This window comes from Triticum urartu, chromosome 7 (genome assembly GCF_003073215.2).
Source record: "Triticum urartu cultivar G1812 chromosome 7, Tu2.1, whole genome shotgun sequence".
In the NCBI taxonomy this organism is placed as follows: Eukaryota; Viridiplantae; Streptophyta; class Magnoliopsida; order Poales; family Poaceae; genus Triticum; species Triticum urartu.
Window position 1 is genome coordinate 498,384,163 of NC_053028.1, and position 17,802 is coordinate 498,401,964.

The 17,802-nt window shown below is 42.8% G+C and overlaps 1 protein-coding gene across 1 annotated transcript; it reads left to right on the forward strand.

The window, feature by feature from the left end:
- Nucleotides 1-2,684: 2,684 nt before the first annotated feature.
- On the forward strand, nt 2,685-3,602 carry LOC125523981 (RING-H2 finger protein ATL39-like). Its single transcript, XM_048689059.1, has one exon. It carries the CDS (start codon nt 2,877-2,879, stop codon nt 3,405-3,407), a length of 531 nt encoding a protein of 176 aa, XP_048545016.1. The 5' UTR covers nt 2,685-2,876; the 3' UTR covers nt 3,408-3,602.
- The last annotated feature ends 14,200 nt before the right edge of the window (nt 3,603-17,802 follow it).

The following is a 17,802-nucleotide window of genomic DNA, read 5'->3' on the forward strand; positions in this document are numbered from 1 at the left end:
ATTTTCGTGAGTATTCAAAATATGCAAAGAATTAAAAAAAATTAATTCTTTGAACTTTTTTACAATTTGCGGATCTTTGCATTTCCATTTTTTCAAATTTTGTGAACTTTTTAAAATTCGTTAATTTTTCATTTTCTATCTTTTTCCCCAAATTTACAAACTTCTTCAAAAAGTAAATATTCTTTTTCTTTTGAGAAGTAAAAGACAATGTTCAATGGTCAAAGGTTAATTGTAGAGGTCAAACAATCGGCAATCGAATGGTTTCATGGGCGTGGCCCATATTGCACGGGTGTGAGCGCCAACACCCTAACTGGTGCTATAAGCTGCAAGTAGGCGAGAGATCATGCTGGATTCTTGTTAGCGTTAAAACGAGCAGCCTCCGTAGAAGGTTCGCGCAAAACGGGCGGGCCCATTCCCACGAGCGAACGTAAAAAAGAAATGTCACGAAAAATACAGCTTTTGGTGAAGTGGAACACGCGGCCTAATGATATATAGCTGCTTTGCGCACCACTGCACTAGCGGCTGAGTATGTGCTGAAATACAACGCTCAAAGGTACTCCTTCTGTCACATAATATAAGAGCATTTTTGACACTAGTGTAGTGCACTAGTGTCAAAAACGCTCTTATATTATGGGATGAAGGGAGTAGCTATTATGTATAGCGGTAGATTTGCTTTTTAATCATTCCTTCAAGAAATGAATAAAATTTTCTGGAACAAATTTTGAAATTCGAACAAACGTTTAAAGCTAGATTTTTAGAAAAAACCTGATTAGTTATTGAAACCATGAACAAAATTTGAAAATCCAAACATTTGTTGAATTCCATAAGTTTCAAATACACATTTAAATTTTTGTAAAAATACGCTAATTTTTTTAACTATACAGTGTACATTTTTGTCACATATGATGGACAAATTTTAAATATACATTGAAATTTTTTGCAATATACGTTGAACAATTTTTTTATATACACTAAACAAATATTAAATACATTTTAATCATTTTTTGATATACGCTGCGCAATTTTAAAAAGTGAACAGAATTTGAATCCATGAACAATTTTTGAAATCATGAACAATTTTTGGATTTCAAACCATTTTCTTCGAAACAAATTATAAAAATAAAAACTTAAAAGGAGAAATTCAAATAAATTGAAGAGAAACAGAAAAAAAGAAAAAAATAGGAATAAAGGAAAAACTAGCAAAAGAAGAAAAAACCGGTTCAAGGAACCTACTAGAAAGTTCCCAAAACCAGGTGCTCGCTCGAAATTGGGCCGGCCTGTACGCCTTGTTCGCTCGCTTCGCTTCAGCGAAGTAGCGACGAACGGACGCACACGGGCGTCAGGATCTGCCCAATTAAGCGGTCTAGACACATCGCGACGCATGGTCAAATGGGCCTTAGTCAGCACAACCCATTCACTGTAGGTACTTTTTTTTCCTTCTCGGAAAATTTGTTTAATAAATATAAATTGTAAAAACTAATAAAAATGTGTTTTATAAACAACATTAGGGAATATATAAAAGGTATGTACTTTTCAAAAATATACAACCGTTAAAATAACTTTTTATTTGTTTAAAAAATCAAGCATTTAAAAAATGTTTTTATTTGAAAATGTTAATCTATTTTAGAAAATGTTCATGTATGTTTTAAAAGTTTATTAGGGTTAAGATGCGTTAAAAAACGTTTATATGTTTAGGAACGTTTGCATGATTTACAAATATATTCCTATATTTTGTAGAAAATATATGCATAATTTTTTTAAATTGTTTGTGTGTCTATAAAAATGTACTTATATTCTATATATTTTCATGTAATTTAGTAAGTGTTAATATATACAGAGAAAAAAAATCATGTTTTCTTAAAAAAATGCACTACAGAGCGTCGTAGGACAAATATATTTTGAATTAAGGTATATGATTTTGGGTGGCTGAATTGTTGACCAACTTGTATGTGGGGCACACATGTCTCTAAAAATTAGGTGAGTTTGGTTAGAGGATCTGTCTGCTCGTCCTGGGGGGTCAGAGGGCACCCGTTGGAAGGGGCGCTGCAGCTGGGTGCCTGTTTTTTAGTGTTTGAATTAACTGACAGTCAGCTGCTGCATCAAGCTTGCGCAAAAGAAATTTCAGTCGAGATGATCTCGTCCATAATAAACACGTGAAAGAAAGCTTCTCAAGATCTTTGCCAGAAATATCCGGGCCGCCACAGTCGTCGACGAAGTATTACTTGTGTTTTTAACTGACTGAAATGTCGTGCCATATATTAAGCGTCCCTCTCGGCTGGCTTCATCAGAAACCAAATATCACGCACGTTTAGATCGTAATCCTTTCATCCTTTGCCTCTTTCCTCCTTGAGAGTCTTCGACTTCGAGACTGGGTCGCAGCGGATGACATCGAACTACGGAAGAAATATCTTGGACTAGTTTCACCCGGGGTACCTGCACGCGGTGGCTCGAACACGATAAGCTTAAACCTAATACAATATGAGAAGATGTCAGGACAGCTGTGACATGATCATATAGGAGTAGTACCAAACCATGGCATATACCCTGCATTTTGTCGTCTATCCATGGAGCCTCCGTGCTAAAAGAAGAACCGGCCTAATTGGCATTCGATCACTATATATTATCCAAGATCGCAATATCTAGTCTAGGACTAAATTCAAATGCCAGAGGGGACCTTGCTTGCTCGATAAATCAACTCAAATCCGCCCTGCCTTAGATGCAGCTGCCTGCGCTGTCAACGAAACGCATTATCCGGCTCTTCCAGAAGCTTAATCCTCTGCCTACAAAACTGTCGCCGATGGCGCCATTGATGCTCACAAGTCACTGCACCTGCACACAAGTCGCAAGCAGTGCACGCACGAAGCCTTGGACCAACGATGTCGTCGTCAGCGGACCTCCCGTGGCCTGCGCGCGGCGGCGGTGTCTTTGACTTCGGGCAGGGCAGCGCGCTGGTGCTCGCGTCGTACCCGGTGCTCCTGCTCCTCGTCCTCCTCTCCGCGTTCGTCAGGTACGTGTGGATCGCGCTCGCGCTCTACTGCGCGATCCTGTTCCTGCTCTCCTGCACCGGCCGCTTGCTCGCTGGGCCGCTGGTGGTCGTGCACGACGAGGCCAGGGCGGCCGTCGAGCGGGGCGGCCTATCGCAGGCGTCCATTGCGGCTATCCCGGCGTTCGTGTACGGTGCCGCTGCCGGCGATGGAGAGGCCCAGTGCGCGGTGTGCCTGGAGGCTCTGTCCGGCGGGGAGAAGGCCCGGCGGCTGCCGGTGTGCGCGCACACGTTCCACGTCGGGTGCATCGACATGTGGTTCCACTCGCATGCGACGTGCCCGGTCTGCCGCTGCCATGTCGAGCCGCCCAAGGCCGGCAAGATGACGCCGTTGCCGCCAGAGCCGCCTCTGCCGCCGGTGTAGTTGTTGCTGGCTGTGCCAGGACATAAGATTGTACAGATTTAGATTTGAGGTCCTCGGTGCCTCAGTATTGTCGCATTGCACTCCGCTGACGATCGAATGCCCTATCTGGTCAAATGTGTACTGCCTCCGTCTGGTTTATTTGTCACTTCGTATTTTGTGTTAAATATTGATCATAGACTTAACTAATAAAATGTTAATTATGTCATGTCATAAAAAATTATTGCATTCGTATTTAAATATTTTGAGCAATACTATTTTTGTTATGTAAACTTATATCTTGTTGCTTAAAATCAACGTCAAAATATGACCGAAAAATAAGGTAACTAATAAACTTTTTCCGGTCTTGCTGCTTTAGAGCGAACGAGTCTTCCTTATTCACCAGGATCTCTACTTCTAATGGAGCAGTTGATAGTCTCCGCCGGTCAATTTTCGTCCCACCACTTTCGTCCGGTTTTTTTCGTAGGTTAACCTTGGTAGATTTTTTTCATCCTCGATCCCATCTTACGGTTCCAAAAAAAACCCAACCAAAACCAACTGAGCCCCGTCCCACGAAACGAAACTAGAGGAACGAGGCCCCCTCGACTCCTCTCTCGATCTGTTTCCTAGGGACTGAACGCCGCCGCCGCCGCCGATCCCATCTTCCCCGGCGACATGCCTCGCCGGCGGCCTCCTCTCCCCCATCCATGCCGGCGACCTCCCTCTACCCCGCCCTCTCCGTCAACCCGTCTCTCCAGCAGCTCGGGCGAAACCCTAGCCCACCCGATGCCACGGCGACCTAGCAGGCAGGCGCGAGGAGCCCTGCCCAGCCATGGCGACACCGTCGGTGGCCTCCTCCTCCCCCTCACCTTCTCTCCCTCTCCCAAGGGAGGAAAGGGAATGGAAGGGATCCGGCGGCAATCGAAGGCAGCGCCTAGATCCGCAGCCGCACCGGCGGGCCGCCATCCCTCGAGGTCGTCCATGGAGGTCCGAACGTGATACAGGCTTGAGGCCACGCCAACAAGATAGGTACGTCGCCGCGCCCTCGACATATTCCCACTCCCGTGCACATATGGTCAATCATGTATCGCTTATCTTGCCCCATATGGCCTTGGCAAATCTCAATGCTTGCTTGCTAATGTGCGTGTGTGGACGTTGCCGGTTGCTGCTGCTGTGCACGTGTGCTTGGTGTGCCCCTGCTGTTTTGTGTTCTCACCACCACATCCACGACAAATAAAATTTCTTAGTTTTCTTAGGATCATGTGTGCCATGATCTTCATGCCTGGCAGGGTTTACATGACGCCTGTGGACAACAGGATTTTGATGTCCAGTTAAACTATCATATGGTTGTGCATATGCACTATCTATTAAACTAACAATCCTTGTTTTTCAGGTTCAAGTTCGATATGTTCAGGGCTGAAGTACGCTCCTGAGTTAAAGAAAGACCTTGAGAAACTCTTAGTGTGTTGTTGTCAGTACTACTCCAATACTTTGGTGTGGGGTTGCATAGTACTCCAATAATTTAGTGTGGTGTAGTAAAAAATGTATTCGTGGTGGGAAAGCATCAGTGGTTCGTATTTGCAGAATAGGGAAATCAATAAATATTACCATTAAGAAAGCATGCATGGTATAGTGAATACTTAGTATAACAGTCATATTTTCTTGTCAACATGCACCTATTTGGGGGCTTATTCGATATTATTGCAATCTGGTAGAACCGTGTAACTACTAAGAATTGAATATTTTTAGTTGGAATACTATTTTAATGATCAATCACAATGCTGGACGCGACCACCTATTTATTCCCAAGACTTTAAGTCTTGGGTGGCTTAAGCACAATATGCCAGGCATATGTTCTACATCTGTGGCATGTAATGACCCTACTGGCATTTCAAGAGGTCTTGTAAATACAACAATAAGTGTTCACCGCGTGAGATTTATTAAATGTTTTAGATATCTCGCTTGTGGATGCTCACCCGTAGCTAATATCCTGAGTATATTGATAACAGGTTTAGGTCTGGACGGTTATTGAGCCTGCATTGATGAAATAGTTGACAAAGAAGCAACTGAAATGAGGTTATTGAGCCTGCATTGAAGAATCTTGGTTGATGAGCTGATATCTGACCAAAAACTCAAGAACTAGAAGCAAGCCTGACATCCTTTTTTTGTAATCGGTATGTTCTCGGTAGCAAGCCTGTCATCCTTTTCTATCCACATGAGGCTTACTGTTTTTTTACTTGTTGTCACCAATCAATAAAACATTGTGTATTCATTGCATATGGTGAATGGCCTTCTAGATTTGTAAGTTCATAGGTAGTTATACAACAGCAGAGCCATGTTCTAAAAACAGATTCGAGCCTTTCCTTGGTTTGGAGTTGGGCCCCGACGAAACGTTCGAGCGCATGAAATCAGTTCTTTTCAAGAATGCAACTGCTTTTTTTCTCTCATAGTTTCCACCCGTAACATATCACAAGTATCTTTAGTCTAAGAAAGTAAGAAAAGTGAACTTACATGATTTTTTTAAATTACTAAATAACTTACTAGATAATGTATATTTCCGTTTGAGCATTCCAAAAACTGAATGACACTCCATTAAGCTGTAGGATGCATAAGGTAAGGGAAATATAGGAAGCCAAGACATCTGTAGTAATACCAGAAGTGGAAGAACAAGGGCAAGAAAACATTTAAAAGGGCCAATGATAGGCGGAAAAAGATTCACGTGGTTAATAGTTCATGTTTTACACCAAGGAAGAACAGAGGAATGGAATCAAAGAGAAATGAGTGAGCATACACCTTTGCTAGATTTTATGAACTGGACTAATGTACAAAAACACATATTGTCATCTTGGTGCATGTAGATATTTAATTTAACAACTTGAATTCCACATGAAGCATACTATACTGGACTTCTTTGGGATTTACATGTGCTCATATTCCATAATTCGGATCAGAAATGAAGCCTATGTGTATGTATAAAGCATTTGCATTATACTAATATTGTGTGTGTTGTTTTTAATGCCAAAGGTAAATCTGAACCTGCTCAGACCACGGGGAGGATTTCTCTGGTGGACTATCGCTGGCAAGGTTGGCATGGGAGTAGGCCCGTACCATGGGTTCGTGTAGCTGGAGGACCTTGGCTAGTGCTGCGATTGCCTAATGTCCATGTGGAGCATAGCTCGGCATGAGGTGATATCCTTTTATGATAACCTAGCTGTACACAATTTCTTCAAAGAAAATTAAGATTGATATCAAACTTGAGATTTGCAATGTATTTAAATTAGTTCTTAAATTGCTCCAAAGCTACTGAAATCTCCCTTATTATATTTTTCTGTAGATACTGATTGTTCTAAATTAAACTCACTACTTAAATTCCATAGAAATGAGAGGCTCAAGGAAGCAACAAGTAGGATGAAGGAGTTAACGGGCAGAAGCATAGATCACAGAAAAACAAGAATATGTTTGCTCCCCATGCTTTGCATTGATGTATAGGTTCGGAAGTTTAAAAGCTTCATGCACTCCCCATGCTTTGTATTGATGTATAGGTATGGAATTTAGAAGCTTCATGCTTTGTATCTCAGTATGTTCACAGTGGCTTCAATCTACAATTTAAAAAGGTGAATATTGGTTGGATCATGACACAAGTGATGTGGCTTCAGTCATGTTTCTTAAGCTACCGTGGTTATATCATCACTAGGCCATATAGCTTACCAATAACCTTCTTAAGTACTTCCACTGAACCATCATGATTGCCGACTAATTTTTGTGTTCATGGTTATATTTCAGAGAACCGGTTCAAAGAAATGTGAACACTGGTTGGGGGTTCTGAGAAGGATGACCCTAAATGGGAGCATGACAGACACCGTGGTCCAGGAAATAAGGAGGAATCCCGTGGTGTCTACTATGCTTTCAAAAATCCTATGCAGTCAGGGAGATTCCTTCAGATTTTTGCATGATGAGCAGGTAGTTGTAAAGGGTCGTGGTGTCTACTATGCTTATCAGAAAAGTGAGTGCATTTGTGAAGCTTCCTGCAGAGTTTCACATGATGAGTAGGTAAATGTGCTGCTTGTGCATTTACCAAGTAGTTATATAGGAGAGCACACAAGCAACAGACCACACATCTTGTGCTAATTTCCATGATAAGTTTTAGCGCATATGAACAAGTTATAGTGCCAGTTAAGTTATGAATAGAAATTGAGTTGCTTATCATTGAGTAAAAGACGTTCCTTTAGAGTATTTATAGTTTTATACTAATACTTTATCAAGGTGATATGCTGAAGATTTGTGATTATCACAGTATGGCCTTTACATTGCTTCTGTATGATCTGACCTGTTGAGCTCATCACAAAGACCATAAAAATTGGCTCTATCCCTGATGTCCAATAAAAAAGGGGAACTATAGCCTCAGATCGAAAAAGTTTCTTTTCCTATGTGATTTTGCAGCGGGACTTGCTTATGGAGACGTTCACTCTGGGTCAAAGCTTAAGAGGATTGATGCTTTTGACCATTTAATTAGTGTTTAGGTATGCCCTCCTCTCCTTGCCCTTCAGCTGGAATCTCTGATAAGGTTGTAATTTGCTGGTGCAGTGCTGCTCTGCTTTTATTTGTGGATTTCTCTGGGATCTAATTTTGAACTGTCAAAACTGGTTTGTTGGGTGCCGGTTGGTTTAACATGATGCTATAATGCCATAGAGAGAGAGATATGTTTTTCCAGTAGAAGTGGCCGGTTAGTTAATTTGATATTTGTGCCTTTTGTTCTTCAGGCCTGAAGCTTTTGGTTTCAGGCCGACAGTTAAAAGTTGTATTGGCTTGTAAAAAACTTCATGTGACTGGACCAGTAGGGGGAGGATAGCTTCATATGGAAAATAATTCTCCATGGTGGGAAAATTTGTTATTTGACATGATTATATACAGAGATACAACTAGCAGTGTTTAAATATGGGTTCATCTCAACCTATGATTCCTATGTATATAATTTTTGGGGCTAGAACTGCGGCCACTGCCCACCACCATTACAAGTCAATGATAGGAGCTCCTTGGATGTACTCATGCATGCTTTGTCAGATCCTTTTCTGATGAATCGATTGATGAACCGATGGCATCTCGGGACTAACTACCCCATACGTGTACTCCACTAACTAAGGATAGCTCGTGAATATTTCAGCCTTTTTGTCGAAACGCTAACCAAAATCACTGAAATTCACTAAATTTAGGTGGTTTCGGTTGGTGATGAAAATTTTCTGAAACTGAAAGTGAAAACCATAGAATACTGAAGGTGTTTGCAGCCTGTAATTAGCGCCCTACTTAGCATCAAGCATTGAGAGAGGGCATTTAGATGATTTTAGATTTTACGACTTCATATCTATTTTCTTAATCTCTAAGCATTTACACAGGCGACTCGCATTGTAGATGCTATTAGCCTGCTGCTGCTATGGTCCCTCTGTACACACATGCACATTTGACTGATGAAGAAAATGCCTCAAATCATCAAACCCCTGATTATGTGTTGTGCTCTTGCAACACTGAAACTGACACATTCTCTTCTGGATGTTAATGATGTTTGATTGCATGTGGTGGTTGTGTCGTTGAAGCTCACATGATCGAGTGTTTATGCACAACTGAAGTTGGCACATTCAGTTCTTCATATATTGAACAACTTTCAAAACTTATGAAAGCAAAGAGCAGGCGAACCATCCTCTAGGCTCTACTGTACCTCCCATAGATTTTTTTTACTTCCAAAACTTATAATGAACACAACAAGTTCCAATGCAATTTCACTTGACAGATGTTGTTATTTAGGTTTTAATCATACTATATCAGCTTCAGAGTTTATTTTTACTCTCAAGTAGTCAATATCTGAGCATGCACACTCAAACTATTGCAGGGGGAGGATTTCCATAGTAACCCTGGGTTGGTTAACCTATTTGGAATAGAATTCCCTGATTTGAATATCAAGCATTCACAAATGTAGAATACATTGTCTCGAGGTACAATCCCACTTGATTCTCAAACAATCACTAATTCATGAATTGCAGTAGGGTGAACCCAAGATGTCCGGAGCCTCTCTTGTGAATCGCATTGCTTACAATGATTTCATGATTGAGATCTCGGGATTTAACAGTTGTATTTCCTTGTGGAGGAGAACAAGATGCATCTTTTAAAGGTGTGACTGTAGAAGTTTAGCTAAATAAACAGAATATATCTACTGCAAGTTGATATATATAAAAGTGGATTTTTGCATAGGTTTTGTATTATATATATAGTTAAGTCGGTACTTCCTTTTCTTGCTTTGGAGTGATTGTTTTGCTTGACTCAGCATCCCTATGGTTCTGAGAGGGGCTGGGTGGCTAGATACAGAGGGCCTGGGTGCATGTGCTCTAATATATATTTTCTTTTGGGGAGGGTCACCTGAATGCACTATTAAGAGGTTCACTCTTAACTGCTCTTGCGGAACTAGGCCATCAGGCTACTATATATGTCCGTTGATTTAATCACCGTTGTCTGTGCTAGACGTTCACAGATCTGGATGCCTTTGCTTGCCAAATAAAATATGAACAATAATTATGTTAGGAAGTTACACTAGCTTTGACGATCCGATCATTCATGGAATGTTTTCCGGCATTGCCAACATATTGAGTACTTCAGTTGTAAGTCTGTAAGCAGTTCTCTTTGAAAGAGAAAAATGCATACATGCTTCAGTGAATGGCCACCCCCTTCTATTTTAGTAACACTGCACTTCTTAGTAGTACTTGCTAATCAGTATGGTTATTGGTCTGTAATCTTATTGTTTCTACATTAATTCTTTGTACGTAGGCCGGATCAAGCGCATCGCCGATGCCACGATCGCCGGTCTGCCGTGCTGCTCCTCTCATGTGCGCCCTCGATGCTGACGCTGTCCTATTTTCCGCAGCCACCGCTGTCGGGCTCCGCGTCCACGTGCCCCTTCGAACCTACTGGATGCAATCTCGCATTGCGCTGTCGTCCGCACTGTCTGGCACCACCTATGGACACAGAACGGCAGATCAAGGTTTAATTACTTTGATCAGGCAAGATACATTCTGCCCGCTCATCTCCCCGTGGTGCCGTTGGTAAGTATGGTGGTATTCTCCATGCTTCTTTTAGTGCTTCTCTCTAAATTCGTTGGGATCCAATTTTGTTCCTGCAAAAGTTGCTTGTGTTCTGTATAGGTGTATAGTTTTCATGTTAACTGGAAAGTACCAAAGTTATCTATCCTAGCTGCATCAAACTACAATTTTCTTGTTTTTATTAATAATTTAATATGAGATATACAAGAAAGTGCAGCGGGCATGGCTTGTACTCATGCTTGAGGATATTTGGCTTAGGCTCCTGGACTGTGTCATGACCACACTGAAGACGGGACACTTGTGGTTATCTTCATGTGTCATTCGTGGTTAGAGAAACCAAACAAAGCTGGAGTGAAAGGTCTATGAGTTTCAATATAGAACAAAGGGTCTACGAGTTTCAATACATTGTCGAAAAATTGTGCCAAACATTAAGGTTGATTTCAGTTCCTTCATCCTTCTAGAGCATAAGAAAAATATGGTGCTTTTCTTGAAAAATTATGGTTTAATTCTGGAAAGCATTAAGTTTCCATGCATGCTGATACTGATCAATCCATAACTCTAAAAACATGATACCCTCTTTCACATGCTTCATATAAGTTATGCACATGCCATCTCGCTAAGCACTGATAACATGTTTCATTTAACAGATCATCTAAGATTTGCATAATTGTTTTGAGAATGAGCAGGGCAGCATCGACACCGGCCTCGATCAGTGTCGGGGCAATGGTGAACCAATGAAGAAGCTTAAGGAAGCTCAGGTAGGGTGGCACACGATATTGACATCGGCCACGACCAGCGTCGGAGGATGGGTCATTGGGACGGAAGGAGGAAGACACAGAGGAGGAAGAAGACGATGATCACAAAATTTTAGCACTGATAAAAAACATGCGGTCGATGCATAGTTGCTCTTGTAGTATCTGCTAAAGGAATTCATAAAATATGATATATATTCGTAGGACTTCACTCATGTCACTTAGTCATCAGTTTGATTTATTTTCCTGTATTTTGCCCGTGGCAACGCACGGGCATTGTACTAGTAGATATAGTACGCGACTCGGTACTCCATGTGTCTGAAAATACCATTAGATTTGCGGAAAAACTAACGCCCACACGTGTGGGCGTTTGTAGATCGCCCACACGCCTCCATCACCACTCATTTTGCCACGTATGAATAGATGACATCAGTAGAAATCTTTTTGGTTTTCGGCTTAAAAATGTTTTATCTCCTAAATAAAAAAGCAAACTAAATATCCGTTTTCACCATTAAATCCGTCTCGACGAGATCTTCAAAACTAGACCCCATGTTGATATGTTCCGATGATTTTTTTTGCCCAGAAGTTGCCATGATGTTTACACTATAGTTGCCATAGTGCTTAAACTAAAGTTGCCATGTGGCATTTTTAGTTTGTAGATCATGGAAATTTTAGTTTTTTGATGATGGCAATTCCAGTACTTTGACCATGAAAATATTTTTTTATTGAACCATGGCAATTTTAAGTGCATGTATCATGACAATTTTAGTTTATGGTGCATGGCAAGTCTAGTTTCTTAATCTCCGTTTTATAATATGTTAAAATTTACTTTTAAATGTAAAAGAAAATAGTTGAAACATATCATGGCAACTTCAGTGTAAATATCATGGCAATTCATATGCAATAGACATGGCAACTTTTAACCAAATTTTTTTTTCGCCGAAGTATATCGATATGAGATCTAGTTTTGAAGATCTCGTCGCGAGGGATTTAATGGTGAAAACGGATCTTAAATCGGATTTTTCATTTAAGAGACAAAACATTTTAAAAACAGAAAATCCAAAAAGATTCTCGCATGCATGCATGGGATGACGGTGACAATCTATTTGCATTAGAGACGTGTGGTGCGTCTCCTTTCCTGCCACACGTGTGGCAGTTATCGACGTCCTAGATTTGAGGTGCCTCACTGCCTCGTTATCGTTAGATTTTCTTTTAAAATCAAATTTTCTAAATTTTGATCAAGATTATTAGAACATAAACATTTGGCATATCAAATTAATACCATTAGATTCACCATGAAATATATTTATATGTTGTATATATACTATAGACATTTTTTTATAAATTTGCTCAAAGTATATCAGATAGAAAATTACTTGGTCAAAGTTGATGAAGCTCTTTTTTCTCCTTTTTGTGGGAAATACCTTTTGGAAGTTAATGAAGCTCTATTGTCGCGAAAACCTATTCACATTGTACTATGGGTACTAATCTTTCTGAAATCTTCATCTTTTCCTATCAAATCACTTTAATAGTCGCATTTACGATAAAAATAAAATTTTAGGATAAAGACACACCTAACACGAATCCCTAAAGGTTAGCTCAATCTTTTTTTGAACACAATACAAACATAGTCAATAGGAGCGTCTCCTTCCGCTAAAGAAACATGGAAAGTCTCAATAAAATCCAGAAAAATCGACTAACAAGTGCCAACTTAAGAACTTGAAAGCAGACCCGCCGCTTGTTATGGCCTACATTGGAGGCTAGGGGCTCCCGCGACCCACGCTAGGGTTCCTCCCCGCCGCTAGCAGCCGCCCTCGCCCCCTCCCGCCGGAGCAGGCCGCCGTCGCGCACGCCCCCTGGTCCATCTCCCTCTACCCCTCCTCCTCCCCATTCCAGGCGCTCATGTCGCCCCCGAGGCGGCGGAGCGCCCCCCTGCCCTCCTCCCCCTCTCGGCCCCTCCTTCTCCTTCCTTCGCCGCCGCTGGCGTGCCCGGGTGGCGCCGGCGGCGGCGGACGTCCCTTCCCCGCGCGCCTGGAGGGGGAGTCAGGGCTCCCTCCTGCCTGGTGGCGGTGCTACTCGGCTGGCGGCGGTGAGGCCCGGCGGCAGCATTCTGTAGGCCTCGGGTGCCCTCGACGCGGCGGCGTGTGTTGGGGAACGTAGTAATTTCAAAAAAATTCCTACGCACACGCAAGATCATGGTGATGCACAACAACGAGAGGGAAGGGTGTCATCCACGTTCCCTCATAGACCGTAAGCGGAAGCGTTATGACAACGCGGTTGATGTAGTCGTACGTCTTCACGATCGACCGATCCTAATACCGAACGTACGGCACCTCCGCGATCTGCACACGTTCAGCTCGCTGACGTCCGCGAACTCACGATCAAGTAGAGCTTCGAGGGAGAGTTTCGTCAGCACGACGGCGTGATGACGGTGATGATGATGCTACCGGAACAGGGATTCGCCTAAGCACCGCTACGATATAAGCGAGGTGGATTATGGTGGAGGGGGGCACCGCACACGGCTAAAAGATCAATGATCAACTTGTGTGTCCAAGGGGTGCCCCCCCGTATATAAAGGAGTGGAGGAGTGGGAGGGTCGGCCCTCTCTATGGCGCGCCGACTCCCTCCGGGAGTAGGATTCCCCCCTTCCAAGTAGGAGTAGGAGAGGAAGGAGGGAGGGAGGAGAGAGGGAGGAAGGAAAGGGGGGCCGGCCCCCCTCCCAATTCGGATTGGGCTTGGGGGGCGCGCCTCCCTCTTTTCCCTTCCCTCTCCTCTATTCCACTAAGGCCCAATAAGGCCCATATAATCCCCGGGGGGTTTCGGTAACCTCCAGGTACTCCGAAAAAAATGCCCGAACCACTCGGAACCATTCCGATGTCCAAACATAGGCTTTGAATATATCGATCTTTATATCTCGACCATTCCGAGAGTCCTCGTTATTCCCGTGATCAAATCTGGAACTCCGAACTACCTTCGGTACATCAAAACACATAAACTCATAATACCGATCGCCACTGAACGTTAAGCGTGTGGACCCTACGGGTTCGAGAACTATGTAGACTTGACCGAGACTCACTTTCGGTCAATAACCAATAGCGGAACCTGGATGCTCATATTGGTTCCTACATATTCTACAAAGATCTTGAAGGAAATATTCCCTAGAGGCAATAATAAAGTTATTTTCTTCCTTATATCATGATAAATGTTTATTATTCATGCTAGAATTGTATTAACCGGAAACATGATACATGTGTGAATACATAGACAAACAGAGTGTCACTAGTATGCCTCTACTTGACTAGCTCGTTCATCAAAGATGGTTATGTTTCCTAGCCATAGACAAAGAGTTGTCATTTGATTAACGGGATCACACCATTAGGAGAATGATGTGATTGACTTGACCCATTCCATTAGCTTAGCACTTGGTCGTTTAGTTTGTTTCTATTGCTTTCTTCATGACTTATACATGTTCCTATGACTATGAGATTATGCAACTCCCGTTTACTGGAGGAACACTTTGTGTGCTACCAAACGTCACAACGTAACTGGGTGATTATAAAGGTGCTCTACAGGTGTCTCCGAAGGTACCTGTTGGGTTGGCGTATTTCGAGATTAGGATTTTTCACTCCGATTGTCGGAGAGGTATCTCTGGGCCCACTTGGTAATACACATCACTTAAGCCTTGCAAGCATTGCAACTAATGAGTTAGTTGCGGGATGATGTGTTACGGAACGAGTAAAGAGACTTGCCTGTAACGAGATTGAACTAGGTATTGAGATACCGACGATCGAACCTCGGGCAAGTAACATACCGATGACAAAGGGAACAACGTATGTTGTTATGCGGTTTGACCGATAAAGATCTTCGTAGAATATGTAGGAGCCAATATGAGCATCCAGGTTTAGCTATTGGTTATTGACCGGAGACGTGTCTCGGTCATGTCTACATAGTTCTCGAACCCGTAGGGTCCGCACGCTTCAAGTTCGATGACAGTTATATTATGAGTTTATGGTTCGATATATTGGATGAATGTGTTCGGACACCGGAATGGTTTCGGGAAGTTTCAGGCATATACCGGAGTACCGGGGGGTTACCAGAACCCCCCGGGGAGACTAATGGGCCTATTGGGCCCTAATGGAGAAGAGGAGGGCCGGCCAAGGGCAGCCGCGCGCCCCCTTCCCCCTAGTCCGAATTGAACAAGGAGGGGGCGGCGCCCCCCTTTCCTTTCCCCTTCTCTCTCCTTCCCTCTCCTCTCCTACTCCCACATGGAAAAGGGGGAGTCCTACTCCCGGTGGGAGTAGGACTCCTCATGGAGCGCGCCTAGGGTGGCCGGCCCCTCCTCCTCCTCCTCCTCCTCCACTCCTTTATATACGGGTAGGGAGGCACCCCTTGGATAGACAACAATTGATCTCTTGGATCTTTTAGCCGTGTGCGGTGCCCCTCTCCACCATAGTCCACCTCGATAATATTGTAGCGGTGCTTAGGCGAAGCCCTGCGACGGTAGAACATCAACATCGTCACCACGCTGTCGTGCTGATGGATCGGAGTTCGAGGGACGTCATCGAGTTGAACATGTGCAGAACTCGGAGGTGTCGTGCGTTCGGTACTTGATCGGTCGGATCGTGAAGACGTACGACTACATCAACCGTGTTGTGCTAACTTTTCCGCTTTCGGTCTACGAGGGTACGTGGACACACTCTCCCCTCTCGTTGCTATGCATCACCATGATCTTGTGTGTGCGTATGAATTTTTTGAAATTACTACGTTTCCCAACAGTGGTATCCGAGCCAGGTTTTATGTGTTGATGTTATATGCACGAGTAGAACACAAGTGAGTTGTGGGCGATACAAGTCATACTGCTTACCAGCACGTCATACTTTGGTTCGGCGGTATTGTTGGATGAAGCGGCCCAGACCGACATTACGCGTACGCTTACGCGAGACTGGTTCTACCGACGTGCTTTGCACACAAGTGGCTGGCGGGTGTCAGTTTCTCCAACTTTAGTTGAACCGAGTGTGGCTATGACCGGTCCTTGAGAAGGTTAAAACAGTGCTAACTTGACGAACTATCATTGTGGTTCTGATGCGTAGGTAAGAACAGTTATTGCTCAGCCCGTAGCAGCCACGTAAAACTTGCAACAACAAAGTAGATGACGTCTAACTTGTTTTTGCAGGGCATGTTGTGATGTGATATGGTCAAGACATGATGCTATATTTTATTGTATGAGATGATCATGTTTTGTAACCGAGTTATCGACAACTGGCAGGAGTCATATGGTTGTCACTTTATTGTATGCAACGCAATCGCCCTGTAATTGCTTTACTTTATCACTAAGCGGTAGCGATAGTCGTAGAAGCAATAGTTGGCGAGACGACAACGATGCTAAGATGGAGATCAAGGTGTCGCGCCGGTGATGATGGTGATCATGACGGTGCTTCGGAGATGGAGATCACAAGCACAAGATGATGATGGCCATATCATATCACTTATATTGATTGCATGTGATGTTTATCTTTTATGCATCTTATTTTGCTTTGATTGACGGTAGCATTATAAGATGATCTCTCACTAAATTTCAAGATAAAAGCGTTCTCCCTGAGTATGCACCGTTGCCAAAGTTTGTCGTGCCCAGACACCACGTGATGATCGGGTGTGATAAGCTCTACGTCCATCTACAACGGGTGCAAGCCAGTTTTGCACACGCAGAATACTCAGGTTAAATTTGACGAGCCTAGCATATGCAGATATGGCCTCGGAACACTGAGACCGAAAGGTCGAGCGTGAATCATATAGTAGATATGATCAACATAATGATGTTCACCATTGAAAACTACTCCATTTCATGTGATGATCATTTATGGTTTAGTTGATTTGGATCACGTGATCACTTAGATGATTAGAGAGATGTCTATCTAAGTGGGAGTTCTTAAGTAATATGATTAATTGAACTTAAATTTATCATGAACTTAGTACCTAATAGTATTTTGCATGTCTATGTTTGTTGTAGATAGATGGCTCGTATTGTTGTTCCGTTGAATTTTAATGCGTTCCTTGAGAAAGCAAAGTTGAAAGATGATGGTAGCAATTACACGGACTGGGTCCGTAACTTGAGGATTATCCTCATTGCTGCATAGAAGAATTACATCCTGGAAGCACCGCTAAGTGCCAAACCTGCTGCAGGAGCAACACCAGATGTTATGAACATCTGGCAGAGCAAAGCTGATGACTACTCGATAGTTCAGTGTGCCATGCTTTACGGCTTAGAACCGGGACTTCAACGACGCTTTGAATGTCATGGAGCATATGAGATGTTCCAGGAGTTGTAGTTAATATTTCAAGCAAATGCCCGGATTGAGAGATATGAAGTCTCCAATAAGTTCTATAGCTGCAAGATGGAGGAGAATAGTTCTGTCAGTGAGCATATACTCAAAATGTTTGGGTATCATAATCACTTGACTCAACTGGGAGTTAATCTTCCTGTTGATAGTGTCATTGACAGAGTTCTTCAATCACTTCCACCAAGCTACAAAAGCTTCGTGATGAACTATAATATGCAAGGGATGAATAAAACAATTCCCGAGCTCT

Coding starts and splice junctions, on each gene's coding strand:
- LOC125523981 (XM_048689059.1), top strand. CDS start 2,877: ATGTCGTCGTCAGCGGACCTCCCGTGGCCTGCGCGCGGCGGCGGTGTC.